Genomic DNA, 26,539 nt, shown 5'->3' with positions numbered 1-26,539 from the left:
GAATTTATTTTGACTATCTCAATGCAAACAGCAGTGTTTTGAAAGCAAAGTTGAGGGATGATCCCTTCTCAATTTGTTAGGCCTGCACATGAAAGGATACCTTTCATAAATGAAAGCAATATCAGCCCTTTCTCCCTGCAACTTGCTAGATTATGCCGAAACATCTTGTGAAGTGGCTTGGCAGTTAAACATATAAAGACTTATCAACACTTGCTTCCTGATGCACCACAATGCCATGCAGCACACTGCGCAGGTATGTAGATTCATAACTTGACTCTACCTAATACATGATGCACACCTACAGGGCTGGTGACTTACTCAGTGCAAGTACGGTGCTGTGTTTTCATATGTTTCTTCAAGGTACCAGACCGCGCAAAGGACTTCGAGCAGATGGTGCAGCTGTACGGTCGCTCGCCTGAGTGGACGCGTAGGTGAACATTCAGATGGCCGCTATTCACAAAAGCCTGAGGGCATGAGGGGCACTGATATGGTCGCTCACCTGAGTGGATGCGTTGGTGAATATTCAGATGGCTCTTATCCACAAAAGTCCGAGAGCAGGAGGGGCAATGATATGGCCGCTCGCCCAAGTGGATGCGCAAATGAACATTTAGAGCGGTTCTGTGTGAGAAGCTCTGAGGGCACAAATGGCATTTATACGGCCGTTCACCAGTGTGGACACGCAGGTGTGTGTTAAGTGTGCCCTTTTGTGAGAAGCTCAGAGAGCATGATGGGCACTGATATGGCCTCTCGCCTGTGTGAACGCGCAAATGCCTAACCAGGAGGCATCTGCGTGAGAAGCTGTAAGGGCACAAAGGGCATTGAAAGGGCAGCTTTCCGGTGTGGGCCTTAACGTGTGCTTTCAGATCAGACAGTTTTCCTGTTTCATAGTCACAATGATCACAGTGGTGGAGGTGTCCTTGCTGCAACTTGTCATCTTCGGTAGTCGTTGGACAGGATGAATGATTTGAACCTGCACAATGAAACCCAAATTGCACTTAATAGCAAAATAGGAATGCACAGATGCTAGTGCTAATGAAAAAACCTCATAAAAAGGGTTTTCAGTGGGAAAAATAAATAAACGTCCAAGTGCTATCACTCAACTTTTATGGAGCACCCAACACAATGAAATGCAAAATATAGTGGTAGTAGGAGAAAGAAGAATTGGGTTTTTAACAAAGAATTACAGTGAGGTTATTTCTATATATACAAGAAGATGACATGGCTCAAACCACAGTGGAAGAAGAGACACGTGTCTCGACGGCACCATCTGCGTGCAGAGTGAGCGGACTACAATTCCGTTCAGGCTTCCTCCCTTTGTCGACAGGAGCGCTACAGTGCTGGAGGACCATCATGTTCTGTCTGCTAGCAGCGGGAGGCCCTGTGCTAACATATTTTGCTACAGAACAACCTTTTAATGCACAATGTTACTTTTTCCATGGCACTACTCACTCTTGCCGCTTCTGTATTACTTCTTGCCATGGTGTTTGCGAAGAAAAAGTGAATATGCAACCAGGAAACACCTAGTGAACTCTCTCTATGATCTTGATTTGCAGTATGGTCATGCATCGTCAAACAATGTCGTAGTTGGTGTTTTCAGCAAGTTTTTCGCCCGTGCTTGTCTAGATGTGCTTGTGTTGCGTCGCAGGTGAAAACTGCTGCACTGTAGCCTCGACTGTGCGTTAACATGCAGGCAATGATAGAGATGTACTGAGCTGAGCAGGCAATCAATGCAGTGCATACATTTTGGTTTGGATGTACAAGAACCTTTGAAGTTTCTAATTTGTGAGTACAGCTCCTTTTTACGCATTGCTTTGGTCATAAAGAATTGTTATAATATTACCCTAGCTACTCAGAGCATCATTCAAGCATTAATATATATCCAGCTGGGAAATGTCTGTGCAGTCATGATTGTTTATCGAATTTTCAAAATTGCACTTTTATTCTTCCAGTGCATGCATTTCGAACAATGTGTGCAATTTATTAATTTCAGTATGCACCTGGTGCTCAGGGTATGCTCTCTCACTACTGAGTGTTGCGAGATGTTACTTAATGAAAAAAATAAACTTAGTGTTTATGCAGGGCTGAGCATTGCCACTGCTTCACATGGCACATCACATCACAGCAGAAGTGTTGGCAGAATTATGGGACTGTAAGTGTTAAAACCACAATCTAATTATGAGACACGCTGTAGTGGCGGACTCCAGAATAATTTTGATACCCTGGTACTCTTGAAAAATGTGCACATAAATGTAAGTGCATGAACATTTTGCATTTCACTCCCATTGAAATCCGGCTGCCACAGTGGGGATCGAACCTGCGATGTTGGGCAGTGCTATAGCTGTAGAGCTACCACGGTGGGCACAGAAGTGTTGATTTGATGTGCGACCACTTCTGTAGGGTAGCTTTCGCTTTAAACAGCATAAGTACAATGTTAGTGACAACAAGCAGCACAATTCAAGGAGCCAATTTGCCAGTGTCACAATGAATCCTGCTGAAACCGCCTTTCTGTGCTTTGTCCCATGTGTGCCCGTGAAGTCGTATCGTAAAGCTCTGAAACCGTGGCCTAGTACCCCCAGAAATTATTTATTTGTGGCTCCCCCAGTAATCTATAGTCTCTACAGGGGACTTGCACGAGTTGCGAAGCACATTTAGGTTTGTATAGTGCTACTAAGTTTAAATATTTAGGAGGACATACCTAAGCATGGTTCCCAAAGGCTCACAAGAAGCTTAGACGGGTAACACGGTCAAATATGGGACAATTTACTAGCGATTCTTTTATGCATGCACATGGCAGAGGATCCCCGCACACCGCACTAGGTGCTGTGGTTGACTTCCCAATGTTCCACGACCAAAAAAAATCATTGGCGCAGCAGCGTCGTTGAGACACCTAGTCTATTCTTCCACTGTCGCTCAAACAGACTCCTAAGAAAGAAGGCTCCTCGAAGGAGTGCACCTATTAGATCCAACAGGCAGTAAAAATGTGATTTAACAATAAGTGAACTCTGGGGTTTTATGTGGCAAAACCACCATCTGATTATAAGGGACGCTCTAGTAGGGGATTGATTATTAATTTTGACCAATTGTAAATCTTAACATGCACCCAATGCACAACACACGGGCATTTTCACATTTTGCCCCCATAAAGATGTGGCTGCCAGGGCCGAGATTTTACCCCCACGACTTCCGTGCTTAGCAGTGCAACACCACAGCTGCTAAGGCACTACAGCGAGGTATGCGAGATGAATACAAAAGACGTCTTATCATGCCCCCAGAAAAAAATAGGGAAGAAACCAGTCTCACAGATGAATAAACATTCACAAACACACGGCCACTAAAGAAGCGATCACACATTCTTCAAATGCTACCTAGTGGGGATGAGAATACAGCATTCTTCGTCTACTAGAAATACACTAAGTAGGCAGAGTAAGTGGAGAACAACAGTGTTATCAAGGATAAACATCTTCTGCCGGCCACGTAGCACAACATTAAGCGTAGAGCCTTTTTCAAAAGTAAAAGCCATTATGTCATTGATGACAGATGAATACGAAATGTCTAGTCGGCTTCCTGCTGTGTTTGTCAAAGGATCAAAGAGTATTCACTCATCACAGCATTCCAGCACGAAGAATTCCTCAAATACATAGCAGCGCTCGTGCTCCTACTGGCTCTTTTTCTTTGACAAAGGCTGTACATACAATATCTTATGAAACATTGCGCAATATATTTAATATGACTCAATAAAGTTCCATCATGCTACTACAATGTCAACACACAATCCACAGCTAAAAAGAAAGGGAGCATTAGATACCACAAAGGCGTGAATCTATGAATCCGCTGTTCTTCAGCTTGAGAGTATCTGAATTCATTTAAATACATACGACAGGATATCAGTACCCTGGCGTTGACGAACAGGACAATCACTACAAAACCTCCAGAAAAAGTGACACAGAAGAGAAAGTTCACCTTCGGCAAAAAGCAGGGCAAAGAATGAACACCTAGAATGATCCTAAATGGCAAGACAGTAAAATTCCATGGGTAAATATTCAATAGAAGAAACATCCCGGGTATTATCAAGAATGAATTCTGGAATAAGCATTACCATGAACAAAGTTCCACACGGTATTGAACCAGAGGACCATGATTCTAATTGATCTTTTCTTATCAATTCCGCTTCACTAGGCTGAATCTTATGGCGTGACAGAATCAGACGGATTATAGTTTGTAAATCAAGAGGGAAAAAGCGAACAAGTACATTGTGAAGCTGAAGCGATAAATCAGTGTTTGAAGGTGTCTTTTAGAGGAAATGCTTTTGAGAAACATGAGACAAGAATGCCGATTACTTCCAACATTCAAATTATTGTGTGCAACAAAGGAGTGGCTGCCGCAGAGAAAAATATGCTGTTTAACCCTTTTAGACACTACGTACACAATAGTGTATTCCAAGGTAGTGCATCAACAGCAAGAGCATCGATTAAAGTAAGGATATTTAAAATGTGTCCCATACATATTGAAACCAGGATATAGGAACAAATGTTTTTCGTACTAGCTTTAGTTTCGTTCCAATGAAAAAAAAAAAAGTTATATACTGCTTCCGCTTCGGAACAAAAAAATAATGAAGCGTAACAGTTCATAACAGTTTTGGTTAGCATGCAAAAATTTTAGAAGCAATGTAACCAGAAAATTTTTCTCAATAAGTGAATTCTAAGATCATGCTTAGCACCTTGAGTCAAGGCACTGAGCATGATCTCAGAAGCAGCACGTCATCGAATGTACTCGCCGTATTTCGAGACCACACTGCCGTTAAGACGTACTTAAACGAACACAAGTGAAGGATAAAACTTCGGTAACAAAGCGTTGTACCAGTAGAAAATGAAACGATAAGCTTTTAGCACGCAAGCCTTGGGTTTTGCTACCATGCCGATCTGCTAGTGCACCGAGCAGCATGCTTAGATTAGGGGAGTGCTCGACCGGCTATTGGTCGCACTATGCCTGCGTGAGATAGGTGTTCATACGGACCCCTGAGATACGCGCTAATTCGGACGTTGCCATACGTCGGTTGTTTCGGATTGCCGACTTTCCCCCTTAAATGAAAAGGGATACAAAATATTTCGGTTTCACTCCGAAACAAAATAATAAAGAACGTTTCGGTTACGTTTTCGTTCCGGTCAATAAAATCTTTGTTTCGCTTTTGTTTTCGTTCCATTCCGACACTCTGCTTGAAATCTTTCAGATTTAAATAATGCTGCAAGCTTGAATTACACAAGCAAATTGTTTTAGTAAAAGGAGTATGAAGGTAGATGGTTGGGTATTTTGCTTGGCGGTGAGTATGTCATTGTAGATAGCAGGTTTACTTCTTTCATTGATTTTTACAATGTGTTGCGCCAGTCATCATTTTCGAGTGGCTGGAGAGGTGCTTTTCAAGCCTGGTAGACATGAAATAGTCGATGTTTGCATATCTTACGTTCCTGCAGTGAGTTTTCGCATAGATTCCACATTCCGTAAACTTGACAAAACTCACTAAACAACGGAAAACTCCTAATCTATTCTGCAGCTGTAAGCTCTTTAAGGTTATGAAGATGTAAGAAATGCGGTGAAAGTAGGCTTTCAATCAACACAACCAACTGGCGTCTCAAAGGATTACCAAGATCATGAAACTCACAAGAATGTTCATTTATGCAGCAGTAAGTTTCGAGGTGACCAAGCAGCCCCAATAATTGGCTATACATTCAGAACTTATCATGGCTATTTTTACTACAAACACAACTGTTCTCAAGGCATAGTTGATGAATGATATCTTATAACTTTGTTGAGCTTTCCCATACAGGCATACTGCATAAATATCGTTACTGTAATGCAAGCAGTGTCACTACAACAAATTTCTTTGCAGTTCAACATATGCCAAAACATAGCAAAACTTGTGGCCCCTTCGCAACGCACACCACCACACAGTATACTGCACACGTACTATGTAGATTTCACATTCAGACTACATTTATCCAAAATAGTACACCAATGTCACTGCTGTCTACTGTGTGCCATTATGGTTTTCAGATGTGTTCTCAAGTTATCGGCCTGTACAAAGGACTTGGAGCAGATGGTGCAGTGATATGGTCCCGTGTGGATGTGCAAATGTCTCTTGAGGTTGCTGCTTTTCACAAAAGACTGAAGGCATGAGGGGCACTGAAATGGTTTCTAGCCTGTGTGGACCCTTATGCGTGTATTCAGGAAGAACAATTTTCTAGTTTTAAATTCACAGAAGTCACAGCGGTGGAGGCATCTGTGCTGCAACATAGGTAGTTGTTGGGAGAGGATGGACGCCTTGATCCTGCATGATGAAAACAAAACTGCAATTACGGAATGTCAAAATCAGAACGCACAGATGCTAGTGTTAATAATGAGCATGTTGCCTGTCCAGTGCCTTGAGGGGGATATCAGAAAACATGAAACAAAGCACAACTAGTTGTCCTGTTGGATTTCCTTAATAGTATTTACATATATGATTTCCCATTGAACAGGTAAGTGAAATCTGAACAAACATTCACCAATAAAAGTTTTAAACTATAAAACTTACTAAGGTGAGAGGACGTGGACTGTAGTGATATCATGGGCTACCGCCTCAGTCAAATAAAATCGCGAAGTTTTTAAAAGGTAACTACGGAGAAGATAATACTGTCATTTCTTTGATAATAACATACAAACATATACAAACTACAGAGCAGCAAAGAAAAGTTTGTAATGATTGATTTCGAATCCTGTACCATCAGCACAGCAGCCCAATGCACTAGGTACTCATTCGTCCACAGACTACCCAGTGACCCAGGTAATCAGGAAAATGATTAGATACAAACATGCATACATAGACAGATAGTTGGCCCCTGGAAAGCGTGTGAGGTACCGTAAGAATGCTAACGCATTAGATAGCATGACAAGATAGCATGACAGCATGTCTCCTCAATTTAAAGTACCTTAAAGCTGAAGAACAGCAGATTATTGAAGCATCTGCAGGCACCGCTACACAGTAAAAAATTTCACATAAGTGCCAAAGCCCTGACGAGTATAAACGCCTAAATAAGCCCTCAGAGTCCTAAGGCAATACGATTCTACAGATAAATATTGGATGGAAGCAACGGTACTGGCATTATCCGGAAACAAGTGTCATAAGCATTGCAATGAAAAAGGTGCCGCATGGTAGTTATGCTGAGGACGACAACTTGAGTTGCCTTCATACCAGTCCATCGTCACTAGGGTGATTCTCATAACATGGTGCAACATTACACGGATTACTTGATGTTTTCAATTGGGAAACAAAGGAAAAGTACACAGAGTATACATAATCACAACAAATAAAATCGCCATACATAAAACAAGTACTCTGCGTAGACATTAGTATTACTGGCCGGGTAACAGAGATAACATGCCAAGAGATTATTTTTTAGCGAAAAAAAGTAATAGTAGTTAATTTAACTGAGATGCTAACAATACTTTTTCTAATATGGATACAAAACTGTTTAAAGACTCAGTGTCAGTGATTTCTTTGTCTAAATTATTCCATTCCCTAGTTACAAGTGGAAAATATGAATATTTAAAACAGTTTAAGTTGGCTGTGAATTCGTCCAGCATTCGGGAGCGCTTATGTCGGGTTGGTCTGGTGGTGGTTAAAGAAATGAACTTATATGTATCAATTTTAATGTGGCCATTCAGACATTGGAACAAAAACTTTAGTCTTGCCAGTTTCTCTCTGTTTTCAATAGTTCGTAAACTGGCTTTATTTATCATCTCTGTTGGCGAATCAGTTCGTGTGTATTTGTTGAATACAAACCTCATTGCCTTAAGTTGAACAGCTTCTAGTTGTGATAAAAGTTTCTTATTGTGAGGAAACCAAGCAATTATGGCATATTCTAGGATTGGCTGAACCAGAGTAGTATAGGCTAGCAGTTTCGTTTTAGGTGGCGCGGAGCAGAGTCGGCGTCTAAGAAAAAAAAGCTTTTTTAATGCAGATGACGTGATGTTGCCTACGTGAGTTTCAATCTTGAAATCGTGTGAAAGTGTTATACCCAAATATTTGTGCTTGTCAACGCTTGGAATGCCGTTGTTATAAATTGCATAATTCTAATCAGTCCTTTCTTTCTTCCGAGTTATGGTGAGCACTGCAGATTTCTGAATATTAATTTTAATTCGCCAATCTTCGCACCATTTATGAATGCATTGTAATGCATCATTAAGTGTCTCCTGGTCAGCTGGTGAGTTGATACATGCATATCGTATTGATGCACGCATATTGCGTGTTTCTTGTGGACGATGCGCGGAACTGTTCCTTGCTCTCGAGCTGCCGGCTGAACTGGCCAGTGCTGCAGTTGTCTTTTGTAAATATACAATCTAAATAGTCTCCAGTGTTTAATCCTTCATTCACATAACATTTTGGTGGAGAGTGCGTTCCCCGTCTTCGCCACGGAGCTCCGCAGCAGCCGCACCGTCCAGCATTCCACCATGGCTCCCGGTGATGACACTTCGTCTGCTTCTACTCCTGCAACTCAACAACGTACGTCCCAGTTGCCACTCCCCGCGATCTTGGCATATTCTCTATCCAAGATAATGTCGACATTGAGGACTGGCTCAGCCTGTATGAGCGTGTTAGCCGAAACAACCGCTGGGACCCTACCATAACGCTAGCGAATGTACTATTCTAATTGGGCGGAACACCTCATGTCTGGTTCCGGGCACACGACGACGAGATCTATAGCTGGGATGCTTTCAAGGAGAAGCTCTGCGACCTCTTTAGAAATACGACTGGTGAGCAGCTGGCTGCAACAAAAGAGCTTGCTACCCGAGTACAGCCTTCCACTGAATCGCACGTCTCGTACATCAAGACGTGTTTGCTCTTTGCCGGAAAGTCGACGAGAAAATGGCTGAGGTTGACAAAGTAGGCAACGTTCTCAAAGGGTTCGCGGACAACATGTTCAACTTGTTGATCTTCAACAATGCTTCCACCATCGACGTCATTGTGAAGGAATGCCGCCGCGTCATTCCACAGTTCTCCCGTCTCCCTAACACGGGCTGCGACGTCGTCCTGCGTCGACCTTACCGCTTCACCCCCCTTCAATGAGAACGTCACACGTATTGTTCGCCGTGAGCTCGAGGCTGGAAGTCCTGTCCCGTTTCATCCATGCCCACTTGACTCCACCATTGACCAACCAGCCCCAGTGATCTCCCTCATTCAGGCAGTTGTGTGGCAAGAATTTCCCAACCTCGGTTTTCCTGCTGCCTGCTTTGTCTCCCGACCATACGCCATACCGGTGCCGACAGCTGTGCCTCGAAGCGAACTGTATTCCCCTCCCAGATATCGCAACCCTACAGAGTAGAGAACTCCGGACGACAAGCCAATCTGCTTTCTTTGCCTCTGAATTGGCCACGTAGCTCACCACTGCCGCACCTCCTGGACGTCCCCACATTCGAGCTACTTTTCCCCATCTCCTTGCCCATTTGCCGACCGTTGCCACAACTCGCCTCACCAGATGCCTCCTACCTCCGACATATCTGTCGATGACAGTCCGTCTCGCTCGCTCGATGGCACCTCAGCGCCGTTGGTCCCCATCGCCCCAGCCACACCGCTATTCGTCGCCGAACAATTAGGATGGAAAACTAGACCGTGCAGCTCCTGGAGGTAGTGCTGCATTATCTTCATCGTGTCAAAATCCTCCACTGACGCTCCCAACGAACCAGAACTTACTTTATGCTCATGTCAACGGCGTCCCTTTGACGGCGCTAATAGATACTGGAGCCCAGGTGTCAATAATGAGTTCTAACCTCCATCGTCAACGGAAGAAGGTTCTCACGCCTGCTACTACACGAGCCGTATGCATTGCCGGTGGCAGCACTGCTGTCGTCATTGGAATGTGTACTTCCCGTATAAGTATCGCCGACCGCCATGTTCCCGTTCCTTTTACAGTGCGGACTAATTGTCCCCAAGACCTAATCCTCGGACTAGACTTTCTCACGGTGCATTCAGCTTTGATCACCTGTTCTGTCGGTACCCTTTGCCTCGAATTTCCTCTACTCGCACATATTCGTGCCGCGTTTGCCCACCTAACCAACATTCTCACCACGCCACCTATACTGGCCCACTTTGACCCGTCCTCTCCTACTGAGGTCCATACCGATGCCAGTGCTCACGGTATCAGAGCCGTCTTAGCGCAACGCCCACAGGGACGTGATCGTGTTATCGCCTATGCTAGCCGCCTCTTCACAGCAGTGGAGCGCAACTATTCGATTACAGATCGTGAATGCCTGGCTCTCGTCTGGACGGTTTCCAAATTCCGCTGGTACTTGTATGGCACGCACTTCTCTGTAATCTCGGAGCACCATGCGCTCTGCTGGCTTTCCTCACTCAAGGATCCTACCGGCCGGCTTGGTCGCTGGGCTCTGCGGCTACAAGAATATTCCTATGCAGTGGCATACCAGTCGGGCCGCCTACATCAAGACGCAGACTCTTTGTCACGCTATCCCGTGGACGAACCACCCGCCGACCCTGACACTGATGCTGATGCTTGCATTTTCTCCGTTTCTCAGCTACTACACGTCGCTGACGAACAACTCTGTGATGCCACCTTGCACGCCATCATTGATCGCTTGGAATCTTTACCTTCTGATTCGTCCCTTCACTTGTTTGTTCTCCGGGATGGTGTATTATACCACCACAACATGCACCCTGATGGTCCTGCCCTACTCCACGTCATTCCTAAGCACCTCCGGTCAACTGTTCTCCAAGAACTTCACGACTTACCAATGGCAGGTCACCTCGGCGTCTCCCACAAAGTAAGTCTCATCCTTCCATACAGATTGGGACTTTGCCCTACCCTATGTCACATTTGCATATAATTATTTGCGTCACGACACTGCCGGTTATTCCCCTTTCTTTCTGTTGTTCGAAACCCACATTGCCATTGGACACATCCCTTCCATCTGCCGCAGCAGAGACCAGCGAATATGCACCTGCCGGCGCCGCCCGCTCCCTGAAGTTTCGTTTTCTGCCGTTATCGAGAAGCGCGCGTTGGCCGGCGTGGGAAGTTACACTTGCTATGCGCTTGTGCGCCGCGATATTTCACAACTCGCACCGTTCATGACATGCTATGGTGCTCGAGTACTTCAAAAATACGTCCTTTTAATTCGAACTTCTTTTATTTCGAACAAATTTTCGGCCCCTTCGAGTTGGAATTATTGAGATTCGACTGTATTATAAGGCGTAATAAAATTATAGCATTAGGGCATTAAAAAATTAAAAATAAACTAAACAAATGCTTTGTTGTGCCGGCCACTCTTCGGGAGATTTGAGGTCGCGTCCGTACAATCGGGAGATGTGATCATAATTCGGGAGACTCCTGAACAATTCTGGAGAGTTTGCAAGTATGAGTATACAGGCCCTAATCAAGTGCTGCGTGCCACGACTCCAGTTACTTATGAAATGGCTCCAGTCAGTACCAGTGTCTCATCTGCCCCTAATTTCACTGACGTTGTGCACGTCGCACACGTAAAACATTATTACTCTCCTGTTACCACCAATACTTAGATGCACTGGGACGATGCTTCCGCCGCTGGGGATAAGATACATGCATACTGCGTGTTTCTTGTGGACGATGCGTGCGAGCGCCCCGACGAAGAAGTCAAACTGTTCATTGGTCTCGAGCTATCTGCTGAACTGGCCAATGCTGCAGTTGTCTTTAGTATATGTACATTGTAAATAGTCTCCAGTGCTTCATCCTTTGTTCGCGTAACGATATCTATCCTCAGGTTATCAGTCCGCACAAAGAAATTGGAGCAGATGGTGCAGCGGTATAGTCGCTTGCCTGCGTGAATGCGCAAATGCCTCTTGAGATGGCTGCTACTCACAAGAGTTTGAGGGCATGAGGGGCACAGACATGGCCACTTGCCTGAGTGGACGTGCAAGTGATCATTCAGGTTGCATCTATGTGAGAAACTCTGTGGGCACAAATGGCATTTAAATGAACGTTCGCCTGTGTGGAACATGGTGTGTGTTTCCAGACAGAACAGTACTATAGTTTCACAGTCACAGAAATCACCGTGGTGGAGGCGTTCTTGCTGCGACTTCTCATCCTCGGCAGTTATAGGAGAGGAAGAATAAATTGACCCTGCACAATGTAAACAAAATTGCACTTACGAAATGCACACAGGTGCTAGTGCTAATATTGAGCCTTTAGCTTGAGGGTGATCTAAAATAAGACAGAACAAAGCCCAGCTGGTTAACCTTTTTGAATTGCTCATTACATATTATTATTATATCATTATAAATGTGATTGCTTAGTGAAAAGGTTTATAAAATCCAAACATACTTTCTTAAAAAAAATAAAGTTTTGCACAGTTAAAGTTATTGAAGTGAGAGGTGGAGCGTAGTGCTTGCATATGCTGTCGCTCTAGCGGAATAAATCAACAAGCTTTTCATTCTAAGTTGCCATGGTGCAGAAGTTTTCATGATATCTTTGAAAATAATCATAAAAACTATTTACACATAAGTACTACAGTGCTGCAAGACAACTTATATCACCGTGACCTATTTAGCATATTTTCCTTTTAAACGACAAACTTGGTGCACTGATATTGGTGCACCATACTTGCACGTGTTACGCATTGTGATTGTGTTGACGTTCTCTTTCAGTGTGGGCCCTTTACTACAGCGCACTTACCAGTAACCATTGCAATAAAGGTGACATTGCCATTATCAAAACAGTAGAAGTGTGGTGCACCTGCTGTTCCCATTGGAATGCCAAAACAACCACTCTCCTGGACAAGCATAACCTCCAACATCACATAGTTGTTCGCAATGCAATCGTATAAATGCGAGCTATAGCGTCCCCTTGTCAATGAGCTTACAAAAGCGAAAGCTTTTCTTCGATAGAATGAACCATCTGAGACAACAAGAAGAATGCTCGGGAAATTAAGTCTTCAATTGAGATCAGATGACGTTAGTCAAATAGCACCATTATAACATGTATTATGTGCTTCTATGCTGGTATTTCATCATCTGAGCTATTTACTACGTGCTTAATGCACAAAAAACAAAGCACAACACAAATTATCTCTGCATAGTGTGGTCAGATGCTGCTTCAGCATTTCCTCTTGCTTATTTTCTTCATCCGAGTTCTTTTAATGTGTCACTGTTTGTTTTGCTAAGCCTGAAAGATATTAATAACCAAGAAACAGGAACGTGGATCAATAATGAACATTGAATAATAAGAAAACGAACATTTCCAAAAAGGTAAACCAGGAATGCGGTCTCGCAATCCAAGAGCTATCTTAGCTAAGAACAGGCAATACACTCCATAGATGTATTCCACGGTGATGACCATTGTAGACAAAGCAACCAGCAATGTGCCTTAATATATAATTGTTTTTACAAGACAAAAGGATGCAACACAACAGGCATTACACAGCACAAAATAAATTTTGTAAGTTATACTTCTAGTACTCCGTTGAGCATCTAAATGGGCCAGTGGGCTTATAACGCTCTTTTGCTCCCATACTTATTTTAACCAAAACAGATGCATTACTGTGCGGTATAAACAAAGGAAGCAAAGCACAGCTAATTCTTGAGTCTAAAACAAAAGAACACGGGCTCCAAATTAATTTTAGTGTTTAGAAACTCCAATCAGAGGCTGGTACAAGTGCCATTCTGAAAGAATCTTGTTGTGGTATAGAAAATAAGATTGCCACATACCATATTTATTCGAATCTAACGCGCACTTTGTTTCCGATAAAATTAGTCCAAAAATCGCGGTTGCTTTTGAGTCAAGTACGACGTTACCATAGCCACATCGGCATTTCAAAATGGCCACCTCGCACACACTTCGAGCCTAGTTGCCGTAGCTTCCTCCATGTGCTGTAGTACATCTGCTAAGGCATTAGTCTACCATTAGTCTTCCCGTTTTCTGCATTTGCCCTACCAGCAAGACGTGCCGAGTCCATCTGACACCGCATTTAAAAGTAAAGTGATCATGTGTGCGGGAGACGGACAGAAATTGGGCCGTGTTACGGGAGTTTGGAGAATCCGAAACTTGCACGCGGGACTGACGCTAACACGAGGAGAGGATTTTCGCCAGCAAAGCAACGCAGAAGGGTTTCAGTGGACCGAAGCAGGACCTATTCTGTGACGATCCTCTTCGGCCATACGATGGTCTTTGGCCCTATCTTGATAGCGATCCGTGATGGGACGGGGAGTCTACTGCCGCGCGCTGTGTTTTCGCTGCTTATAGTTCACGTTGAAGCGAGAGGCGTGCTAGCATGAGAGTCAATTTGCTCACCGCTGCTGCCACGCTTCGTCACTCCAGCGTTTCGACAGCGAGTTTCCGCAGTCATCGAGCGCTTGTGTGCGTGTGACACTATGCTTGTTAAGTTAGTAAGCGATTGTTTACAAGTTTATACGGTCGATAAAACTACTACCCTTACTTCGTATCACTGTCTACTAATTTGCTATCGCAATCGATGCTTCATCTTTCGGTCAAAACTGCGACATCTTTTATTCATGGCAACATTAGCGCATTGGGAGTAAATCCTTGTTTTTCCAAATCAGTGAAAGTTTTATTTCTGTATGAAAGCATGAAGTGCGCGGTACTGTAAAGGATGTTTTTTTGGTCTTTTGGTCACGGAAAACAGGTGCGCGTTACAATCGAGGGCCCGTTACAATCAAGTAAATACGGTACTACTGCCCCCCCACTTGTACCACCACCATCAAACTTAACCCGAACACAAGAGAGAGTTGCCTACATGACCATCTGCACCATGAAATCGAAACGGCTGTAAGTGCAAGGAGAGTATGGCCAGGCATGCAACGTCTGTCGACTGTATATGTAACAAGTTCTCACTCTGCTGACCCAGAAACAGGCAGTGGATGCGCATTCCCATATAATGGCAAGGTGCTCCGCTTGTGGCACTCTGACAGGCACTGTCCATGCCATTCAAACTGAAGGTGTAGACTAAACTGCATGGTGTCCCGTTTCAAGCAGGAAACAGTGTATACACCCCGATATCTGATCATCTGCCTTTATTTTGTGTTGTAGCGACAGATATTGAGCCAACCTTGGCCCAGTGCTGACACCAGGCAGCCTCCGGCTAGTGTGACTCCGAAATGGGGATGTGCACCCACCACCTGTCTCTGGGTCAGCGGAGCCATGACTGGTTACGTATACTGTCAACAGGTGTCACATACCTGGCCACACTATTGTCTCCATTCGAGCCGGTACGACTTCATAGAGCAGACGGTCATGGGGGCAGCTGGCTCCCGCATTCAGTTCAAGTTTTACGGTGGCAGTAGTAATAATGGCACTGTGTACAGTGTATTTTATTATTGCATGGCTGAGTCAAAGTATGGCTTCATACAAAGATAACGGGAGAAATGTGGCACATTTGTGGCAACAAGGTATTTAGTACTGTAGTCGAACCAGTGAAGGAATGAACTAAGAATATGCATCATAACATCCCGCTCAACATTCAGATTTCTCATAAAGAGCTCATAATGAGTGCAATCAATGGCAATAATGAAACAGCTTTCTAGTGCCACCACTGAATTCTCTTGGAGAACGAAACACAATTAATACGAGTTAATGATAATGAAACAAGATCTGATGCTATTAGTGCAATCATTCAAATATCAACAAGAATTAACAATGCACATTCCTTATACACGATCATAAATTTCACACTGTGAAACAGATAGTGTTGACTAAATTCTCGATCACAGTTAAGTACTCCCTTGCTGTAAGGAAACCTCTATGTTTAAGAAGAAATGTAAAACCTTGATCTGAATATAACAACAAAAAAAAATATCCTAGTAGCAACACCAGTCCTAGAACTTGGAGACAAGAAAAAGCTGAAAAATACAAAGATTGCATCATATCATGCCATAGACAATAACACCAAAAGAACCAGTCGCACAGGTGCAGAAAAATTTACATAGCTAAAGCCAACAACAAAAATTAATACGCCTAGTTGTAAATATTTTGTATAGTAATAGCGCAAACACTTTATTATTTTTCAATACGAGTGACACAGATGAAGGTAGAGAAAGAGGAAAACCAAGGTGTTATTAACAAATAACTTGTCGGGCTAGCATTAAGCCACAATACTGAATGCATAGTCTTTGATAAACGTAAGAAAAACAAAGTGCAAAGTGGCCAAGGACAGAAAAATGCACATACATACGCACCTATGTGGCTTTCTTCTGTCTTCTTAGGTCATTGCTGTATAACTAGCATTGCTACATGAATATACGAAATGTGCACTTTTCTTTCTCGTCTCCCTTCCGTGGTTGTTGCGCGTCTATTTCGCTCCAGTTATCATGTACCAGATAGCCCGGCAGCAAGTATTGCTGTTCACTTTTAAGTTTCTTATGTCTTCACATAAAGAAATACCACATGAACATGGTCTCATAAACAGACATAATCTCATTAAAACAAGAGCTTCTTTAACCTTCACTGCAGGCAGTCACAGTTACATTCGAACATGATGAAACATCTTATTATATCCTGCTGGAATATCCTTTGAAGAGACTGTACATTGCAGTTTACGACAGCACATAGTCACACTTGTCCTCTTTGATGCACAAGAATGCAACCAGGCTTGTGCAGTTCAATGCACATATATGTACGGTTGCGTTCAATGTGGGCTGGAACTTGGTGCCCTTGTCAAAGAGGCTGGAAAAATTGGAGGATGCTTAAGCTTCGCCTTTAAGAGTAGAAAGCGATAGCGTTATCGGGACCCGTTCCCATCACAACGCACAGCTGTAGGTCTGGCAGAAATGCTAGAAAAGGGGTTTGTGTTTCAGCTTCCTCGTAGCAGAATTATGTTTTCTCGTACATTCAACTTACAATCGGATGCCAATTGGTAAACAATCCAACGGCGAATCCGACGCCAAATGGTAAAGTCGTACTTTACCATTTTCCTGACGGATTTCACTGTGAGAAATTCAATTTTTGTTCACCAAAACCTTGCACCACGTGGAGGGCCTGCGCTGCCAGGGTGGTTGGGGATGATTTTCTCCGCCACCCGCATCGCACGCCGACACTGGATTTTCTGCGACACGGGGCCCTTAACGCTGTCGCATTAAAACTGTACTGCACGTTGGCACAGACATACGAAACGTTGGTTTAACAAATGCCAGTAACTGAGACGGGTCTTTAGTTCAATGCTTCATATGTTGGTGCTGTCATGCAGTCTTGAAGCTCTATAGACCATTGGCACGGTGTTGCAGCTCATATCGGACACAGTTGCACAGTCCCAATTGTTTATTTCATGAGGAGCACCTAGACTGCAAGTTACCAACTCTACATAGTGCCAAGTTATCATGGTGCCTATTCAGGTTAGTAATCCATCTAACACATATAACGGCAGTGTACAGTTGCTCAAGTGACTGCTCAGGTGGTCAGACCGTGCAAAGGATATCAACCAGTGTCTTGAAGTTGCTCTTGTGCGAAAGACTGCAAGGGCAGCACTAGTGACAGTGAAGTAACTTCCCGCCTGTGTGGTGGCACTTGTGCATGAAGAGAGCAGACAGCCTGGTGGTTCCATAGTTGCAATGATCACAACAGCTGAGGCACTTGTGCTGCAACTACTGGTTCTCGACTGTTGCTGGGCAGAGCGATGATGTCTTCCTGTGACAAGAGTTAAAAGATTACAACCAGATTAGCCACCTGCACAACCCTTCGTTTACAACAGAGGTGCTGAACAAATGAAATTTTTAAGTCCACTCGAACACAATAATTCTAGAGAAATAACCACCGAATATTGAATAAAATACTAAATATTTCCAATTTCTAGATACAGTGAAATATAATAAATTTGGTTGAGTCTGTTCTGTGACTAAAGGCTTAGTGTCAAGGTGTTTATTGACCGGGTACGTAAGGAGTGAGAAGTCTAAGGAGTGAGAGGTCAAACCGGCCCCGTGCGTAAAGCGCTGGTGATGTGCCTGATTGACCGGCACTTCTTTGTTAAATTTTATGCGCTGGAGATGCGCCGGGCTAACTGGCACTTATTCGTTAGATTTGTCCCCCGGAGAAAAAGGCGCCATCCTGGCGATCTAAGCATAAGGTAACATAAAGGGATTGTAGAAGGGCTTGATCCGATCTATGTGAACAGTTTCGCGATCGCGACCACGCTGATCAGAAGACAGCGACACAGGCTCTACGACATAGTTCACGGGGGAAGTTTGTTCAATTATACAGTAAGGTCCATGATATCGTGGGAGCTGCTCAGAAGAAAGGCCGGGAGCTAAAGGTGGAACCCACAGCTAAACCAATGAATCGGAAGGGAAGCTTGGGGCGTCAGAGCCACCACAACGAAGCTTCTGTTTTGTCTGATCTGCGGTGGTAAGACAGCGGGCGAGTTGTCTGCATTCTTCAGCATGCTACGATGCTTGAGAGACAGGAACACATTCTGATGAATCAGGCTGGTAGGGTAGAATGGTATCGATGGTGCAGGAAGGTTCGCGGCCGTACAGTAAGAAAAATGGAGGAAAGCCAGTGGGTGGCTTGAGTGACAGTATTACAGGTGAACGTGACAAACGGAAGCACAGCGTCCCAGTTGGAATGGTCGGACGTGACGTGCATGGCAATCCACCCGTTCGTCTGTGGATGGTATGCGCTAGTGGTCCTGTGGATGATGTGACACTCCTTCAGAAGCGACGTCACGACTGCAGATAGAAAAGCGCGACCTTGATCACTAAGAAGTTCCCGAAGGGCTACGTGTCGATGAACAAAATGCCGCATTATGAATGATGCAACGCCTTGGGCAGTGGGAAACTGAAGTGCAGAGGTTTCTGCATAGCGTGTGAGATGATCCACTGCAACGATAATCCAGCAGTTGCTAGCCCCGGTACAAGGAAGCAGACCGTAAAGGTCAATTCCGACGTGATCAAAAGGTCGGGATGGACAAGGAAGCGGCTGCAAAGGTGCGGCAGTGGAAGTAGGGACCGACTTTCGGCACTGGCAGTCGAGAAGGCAGGGGACGTACTTGCGAACGAACTTATACATGCCAGGCCAGTAATACTGAAGCCCAAGGCAGGTCTAGGTCTTTAACACGCCACCGTGTGCACACTGGGGATCAGTGTCAAACGATGCACATAAATCAGCTCGAAGATGACGCGGTATTACGAGGAGCCATTGCCGACCCCTGGGGAGATAGTTGAGACGGTAGAGGAGTTGGTTGCGAATAACAGTGATGCGCCTGCCGCCATAGCATCCTAGATGCTGTGACAGTGGCAGGATCAGTGAGAAACTCTAAAAGCGAAGAAATCCACGGGTCTTTGCTATGCTCAGAGTGCATGTCATCGATGGCAAGTGCTGACAGGATAAAGGTGAGTGGGCAAAGACTGTGCATGTCAGGTGAAATGGGCGAGTGGGAGAGAGCGTCGGCATTGGTGTGCTTGCGTCCAGAGCGGTACATGACCCGGATGTCGTACTCTTGCAAACGGAGCGCCCAGTGTGCCAGGCGGCCAGAGGGGTCTCTCAATGAGGAGAGTCAGCACCAGCGCATGGTGGTCGGTTACTACATCAAATTGGCGGCTGTATAAGTAAGGTCGAAATTTCGTAAGGGCCCAGAGTATGGCTAAACACCCCTTTTCTGTAACAGAGTAGTTTAGCTCCGACTTTGTCAGCGTGCGGCTAGCATAAGCAACAATGTATTCCGCAAGACCACGTTTCCGTTGGGCAAGAATCGCCCCAAGGCCGACTCCACTAGCATCTGTATGGACCTCAGTTGGGGCAGCAGGGTCAAAATGTCGGAAAATAGGAGGAGAGGTGAGCAGATGTCGAAGGGTCGTGCAGATGTCGAAGGGTCGTGCAGATGTCGAAGGGTCGTGATCGCGTCATCGCATGCTTTCGACCAGGCGGATAGGGCGTTGTCTCCAGCCAGCAGTTGAGTCAAAGGGCTGATGATCATAGTGAAGTTCTTCACAAAGCGGCAAAAATAGGAGCAGAGGCCGACGAAACTGCGTAGTGTCTTCAGGTTGGTGGGTTTGGCGAACTCTGCAACTGCATGGAGTTTTGCAGGATCCAGAAGCACGCCTTCTGGATCCTGCAAAATTGGTAAGAGCTAAAGATGATAAGCTTACAGGCAGCAAAGAAGCATTTTATGATGTTAAGCTGCAGGCCAGCCTTAGTAAGGCAGCTTAATACCTCTCTTAGTCGTTGGAGGTGAGTCGGGAAATCATGTGAGAAGACATCATCTAGGTAGCACAAACACGTGTGCCACTTGAGACCACGCAAGATGATGGCCATCATACGTTCGAAAGTAGTGGGCACATTACATAGGCCGAATGGCATGACATTAAATTCGCATAATCCGTCCGGTGTGACAAAGGCGGTTTTCGAGCGGTCAGCCTCTGCCATGGGGACTTGCCAATATCCAGACCGCAAATCCAAAGAGGGAAAGATTTCGGCACCTTGCAAACAGTCAAGAGCATCGTCTATGCACGGTAGGGGATATACGACTCTGTGCGTAATTTTGTTAAGGCGTCTGTAATCAACACAGAAGTGAATAAAACCAGCTTTCTTTTTTTTTTTTTGCGAGGACGATTGGCGATGCCCACGGACTATGGGACGGCTGAATCACGCCACACCGAAGCATATCACTCACTTGTTTGTCTATGACACGGCGTTCAGAAGCTGAGACACGGTAAGGACGCTGCCGGAGTGGGGCATGCGAACCGGTTTCGATGCTGTGCGATACTGTGGTGGTGCGGCTGAGAGAATGTTGATGGCTGTTGAAGGAGGTGGTAAATTCGCGTAGCAAGCTGATAAGCTGCACGCGTTGTGTGGTTGTCAGATCACCAGATGGAAGCACTCTAACAGCAGTCGATTGGCACTGTCGAGGGCGGCGAGGGACGTCGAATGTGTGTCGCTGGGAGTATCGAAGAGCATTGAAGAATCCACAGCTTGAGCGTAACCAAGGCACTCTCCGTGATGGAAAGTAATTGGCAAAAAAGACACATTGCACACACACGACACCACGGCCAGCACTGAGGGCGATGATGGTAAAGGGCAACGGAAGGGAACGGCGATGGGCGAAGTCACATGGCGTGAATAGCATGGTTGCGTCACGTGCTGATGCGCAAGATACGGAGACGACGGCGGCTGAATGAGGAGGGATATCACTAACTTCGGCCACATGCATTTTTGTAGACGTCACAGGATCTTGGTCCACAGCTGCATCGGAAAGAAAACTCTACCTTGGTGTGGGCACAGTCAATGATGGCATTGTTCGACGAAAGGAAATCCCAGCCTAGGATGACATCGTGGGAGCAGGATGGCAGTACAACGAATTCAATGACATGATGCGACTCCTCGATGACAACACGTGCAGTGCAGGCTCCAATGGTTCGACAGGCTGTGCGCGTGCAGTACTCAAATACAGTATGGAAAGTGACGTCGCTACATTTCCTACCCATCGGCAAAGTCCTGTGCGTAACACCGAGATTGCTGCGCCTGTATCGACCAGTGCAAATGTTGGAATCCCTTCGTCGCATACCTCAACGACGTTGCAGGGGTTATTTTGAGGCCTTTGGCAAATCAAAGGTGACGCAGTTCTCGCCTTGGGAACTGCGACACTTGGTTTCCCTGAAGTAGAGGGCTTGGCTGGCGTCTCATCGGTGAGATGGAGCGGCGGCGTGGCGATGGAGAACGACGAGCAGGGTTGAGAACAGGTGTTTCATCCGGCGGCACAGGAGATTGTAGCTGTCGAGGGGCGTAAGTGCTCAAGGGTCGGCGGTTATCATAAATAGGCAGCATACAGTGTCGACAAAAGCGGGCAATGTGTTCCGGAATACCACAATCACAATGGTAATAAATTGGTTGTCTGCTGTGCACCAAGGATTTGGCTGGCATGGTAGCTATGGTGCAGGCCACGAGAAAGGAATAGGAGGCGGTAGCGCAACAGCTTGGAGAGGTGGATGTGGAGCGAAGGGTGGCCTTGCAGCGACGTCAGCGTACGTCAAGGGCACCGCAACGGTAGGTGGTTGAACAGCAGCTGGCAGGCACTCAGCGACTTGCTCCTTGATGACGCTCTGTAGCCCCGGTGTGAATGGGGAGTATGGTTGCGCGTTCATAAAGGGCACCAGAGAAAGCTGCCGAGCAACTTCTTGTATGAATTCCTTTATCTGGTGCATTAGAGGCGACTCGTCAACACCTAGCGTCAGACCTGAGACAGCGGCGAATTCTGAGGACGGATGTCGTGTGACTACTGGCTGCCTTCGAAGTTCGTCGTAACTCTGACACAGCGCAATGACGACAGGCACTGTGGTTGGGTTTCGGGTGACCAACATCTGGAAGGCATCGTCCTCAATTCCCTGGAGGATATGCCCGATCTTGTCGGCTTGTGGCATCGTTGCAACGACTCTGTTGCACAGATTAACGACGTCTTCGATGTAGCTGGTGAAATTATCACCTGGTTGCTGGGCGCGTCCACGCAGGTGTCGGCCTGAAGTTTATGGACAGCAGGACAAGCAAAGACTTCCGTGAAGTTGGTCTTGAATGCTGACCATGTTGGGATGTAGGATTTGTGGTTACGATACCACAAATGTACAACGTTGCTCATGTAGAAATTTAGGTTGTTGAGCTTTGCGGTATCGTCCCAGTGGTTGTGCATGCTGACTCTTTCGTACAAGGCAAGCTAATCCTCGACGACGTGATCACCGGTACCCGCAAAAATCGTAGGATCCTGCTGATGCTGCACGCCAGGGCAGATGGTGCTGTGGCTGCAGCTTGTTGGGCTGGATCGTCAGGCATGGTGCGAGAAGGCTGGGCAGGATCGTCCGGCATGGGCTGAGATGGTTGAAGGGTTCGGCTTCGAAGTTCCAGCGTTGATGGAGTCGTACCCAGCACTCTCAACCAAATGTCAAGGTATTTATTGACAGGGTACGCAAGGAGTGAGAGGTCAAACTCGGTGCAGCAGTCAGAGCCGGGCCCGTGCGTAAAGTGCTGGTGATGCGTCTGACTGACCGGCACTTTTTGTTGAATTTTATAGGCTGGAGATCCCGCAGGCTAACCGGCGCTTCTCCTTCGTTGCATTAGTTATTTTATTTGATAAATCTAATGCCATTATGAACTGGATTCTAGCTGAACTGAAGCTTGTAAACAAGAAACAAAGGAAACTTGGGCCGGTATTTTGTAGCGATGCCTTTAAAGTAATAATGCCTTTTCGCGCTTTGTCAGTGGTCAGAGCGACGGTCCGCTCACGATATCAACATTGATATTGTGAGCGGACCGTCGCTCTGACCACTGACAAAGCGCGATAAGCGCGAAAAGGCATTATTACTTTAAAGGCATCGCTACAAAATACTGGCCTTGGTCGTATCTAATGCACCATAACAATGACAGTTGTAATGAAGCAGACGCGGCTTGTGTTTTCGGTAGCAGTTCGAGGACAACGATGACGACTCGTTCTGTGATTGCCAGAGAGCTCAGGCTGTTTGCTCTGCTGCTAGACTAGACTGATAAATATTTAATTAAATCTCATTACACAGTAATTAAACAAATAAACAGCACGTTTCCACCTGCACTTAGAACAGTAGTTCTCGCTGAAGGAGCAAAGTGCAATATACTAATGTGCCAGATTAGTATATTGAACCATCATTAGGCTCAAAGGAACCTAAACATGGTGGCACATGCAGAATGATAAATCCCTTTGCCTAAACTGAGACAGCAGCTTTGTAGGCTCTCTCTCTAAGGTGCCATGCGCTTATTCATCGACTGCATACTATTGCATATAAGTGATCCCCTTCGTGCGTTTGCACAAAAGAGAGTGTCAGCTCAACAACCACAGTTCTTTTGCAGCAATCAAGAGTCTCCACTTGCATCAGTATTTCTTCCTGTAAACTGCAAAAACTAGTGTTGTCCCTTATAGTATCCGAATAGATTGATTATGTTACAATACTGAATAGTGCAAGGCCTAATTAAAAAGAATTGAATACGAATAGGCTTGAATTGAATAGTTTATGAACCAAAAGAGAACCTGTGGCTATTACCACTGTGTAGCAAAAGAAAATTTACGCATCAAAGAGTCAAATTTTACACCTTTTTCTTATACAAAGATCCAGTGGCAACATTTTATGTGGTTCAGTATGTGTGACAAGCATTTAGGAACAATTCACATGTAAAAAATCAATTTGGAAAATCCACCGGTTGAAGAGAAAATTTAACTTTTGACATCGAAAGTAGCGTTTCTATGAAAACCAGCTATAAAAGTGTATTTTCTTCTGACAAGTTGGCCTAAAGGCTACTGATACGCAGTCTGTGCAATTATTTTCTTTGGACTGCCTTTTAATGAATTTTTTGTCACTCGTCCTGATCGTCCTCTTCTTGCTTTTGGCAGAGGTTTGGAAGTCTGCCTTTCTTAAGAGGAAGCTTTAGCTCTAAACACATGCAAAGGAGGAATCCTCTTTCTTGGCAACCACTGCACCAAATTAGATGAGGTTTGCTGCATTAAAAAAAATTTAAATATAGTGACTGTTGCAAGCTGATTTTTAATTAGGTCGTCCACCTTTCTATAAAAATTGTCAAAAACTGCAAATTTTCTGAACAGGAAACTGCGAAGTTTAGAACTCTAACTAGGCAATGAAAAATGTTATTGCAATTCTGTCAATTGCATCTAATAGTAAATCTAAAGCGGTCAAAATTGATGTATTATACATGGCTTTTAAGTACACCACTAATATGCGGGTGGAACATTTGCAATACTTGTCTAAACATCGTAACAAATTCGCTTAATTTGTTACGGATGGACAATGCCAGGATATTAAAAGTAAGCTTTAGCTTGGGTCCAACTCTGATGCGGCCTACTCAAATACATGAAAAAATCAGAAATGCTTTTCCGAGGCAAGATTCTATCAAGGGCAATACATAGATCAATACAAATTACGTAAAGGTAGGGCAGATCTGCCACATATTCTATAGGCATGCTAGAAGGCGGCCGCAAAATTCGAGTTTCGAGGGCCGCAATATTCAAAACCGGCAGCAGTGGGAGACCCTGCTGCTCAGCTCAGACCAGCAAGACCAGGTCTGGGCCGTCCAGCTAGCTAAGGCAGCCGCCAAGACCCAGGGAATCTCGGCCGTCTGCTAGGCGGAGGGAGGCTGCGTCTGCCCTCGTGATTGCTGGAATCAATAAAAATTGAATCTCTCTCTCCGAGGTAATCCTGGCGTGGTCCATCCTGCTCAGTAAAGCATCGTAAAATACACCTGGTGTAACAACAAGAGTCTCAAGGACTTACTTGTGGATTGTTGTCATCAGTATAGTCCCAAAAGTAGCATTATAAACAGACCCTTAGTGGCATTGGTTTTATACTGCCAAGCACGAGGTTGTGGGATCAAATACCGGCCGCAGCAGCCGCATTTCAATGAGGTTGAAATACAAGAGCTACAGAGCGCTTAAGACTTCTTACGTGCATTGAATGCGAAAGTGTTCCGCCTATTGCGCGCAGTCATATGTGCTCAAATTAAACGTCGAATGAATGAATTTTAGAGCTTTACATACCATAACCATGATTTCATTATGAGGCACGCCGTAGCGGGGTACTCCGGATTAAATTTGACCGCCAGGGGATTTTTAACGTGCACCAATGCACGGGTCACGAGGTTTTTGGATTTCACCCTCATCAAAAAGCGGACCCCATGGCCACGACTTGCTCTTTTGACTGTTGGGCAATGTCAGTTTTGAGGACGGGTTACCCAGACTTTGGGAGTGGGCAAAGTCAATTCTGGGAGTGGACCGGCTGGGTTTGAACGTGGGTCAGCTAAATTTATGTTTGGGGTGGGCCACCCAAATATTGTGGGTGGGTCAAGTCAATTTATGGAGTGGGCCAGGTCGGTATTTATTGCACGTGGGTCAGCTCAATTTTCAAGTTCGGAAAAGTAAACTTTTCGATTTTTCGGGTCTGGGCTCGGCGTCCGTCCGACGCCGGATTTTCCACTTCCGTGTACGGTGCATTGAGCGCACGCTAAAGAAACCCAGGAGGTCAAAATTATTCTAGAGCACCCCAATAAAGTGTGCCTCACATTAAGATAGTGGCTTTGGAACGTAAAAGCCTAGAATTCGATCATTATTACGAACAGGAGCATTCACTATGCCTTGACGAGGTTTTGGGGTACGCCGAATAGGTCCCCTCACCGAACTTCTTCAAAGTCGTAACACGCACGATGTAGAACTCATGCAGTAGTCTATTGTAGGTGTAGGTGACTCTTCGATCCTCAGTCCTCTGCCCGCTCTGCCTAGCCCCTAAAGCTTCGTTCAGGCAGCCGCTTGCGCCCACTGTCAGCAAGCATGTCTCAGGACGAACCACCCTCCACTTTTACCGCTACCGTTCTGACACCGTTAGCCACCCCTCATATCCTAGGCAGCCACCAGCGCGACAACTCAGCACCTACCACGTACGACGTTTATTCGGCCCGAGTTGTTGTTTTTACCTCAAAAACACGGCTCGTAAAGTACTCGGCATCGAACGAGCAGAGGCACAAACCCGATGATGATAATCGCACGGAACTGAAGATAGAGT

At 45.3% G+C, this 26,539-nt stretch overlaps 2 protein-coding genes across 2 annotated transcripts; both read right to left on the bottom strand.

Annotated features, from left to right (window-relative positions):
* LOC119453729 (gastrula zinc finger protein XlCGF49.1-like) lies at positions 1-4,136 on the bottom strand. The gene is made up of 2 exons (XM_037715799.2): positions 4,097-4,136; positions 1-994 (listed from the first exon to the last, which is right to left on the bottom strand). The coding sequence occupies exons 1-2, from the start codon at positions 4,134-4,136 to the stop codon at positions 315-317; spliced, it is 720 nt and encodes a 239-aa protein (XP_037571727.2). The 3' UTR covers positions 1-314.
* Positions 984-26,539, bottom strand: LOC119454347 (zinc finger protein 1 homolog). Its single transcript, XM_037716302.2, has 3 exons — positions 26,451-26,539; positions 11,725-17,651; positions 984-6,189 (listed from the first exon to the last, which is right to left on the bottom strand). The coding sequence occupies exons 2-3, from the start codon at positions 12,016-12,018 to the stop codon at positions 6,013-6,015; spliced, it is 471 nt and encodes a 156-aa protein (XP_037572230.1). The 5' UTR covers positions 12,019-17,651; positions 26,451-26,539; the 3' UTR covers positions 984-6,012.

This window comes from Dermacentor silvarum, chromosome 5, assembly GCF_013339745.2.
Source record: "Dermacentor silvarum isolate Dsil-2018 chromosome 5, BIME_Dsil_1.4, whole genome shotgun sequence".
Lineage (NCBI taxonomy): Eukaryota > Metazoa > Arthropoda > Arachnida > Ixodida > Ixodidae > Dermacentor > Dermacentor silvarum.
This window is presented reverse-complemented; position numbering and strand designations above follow the sequence as displayed.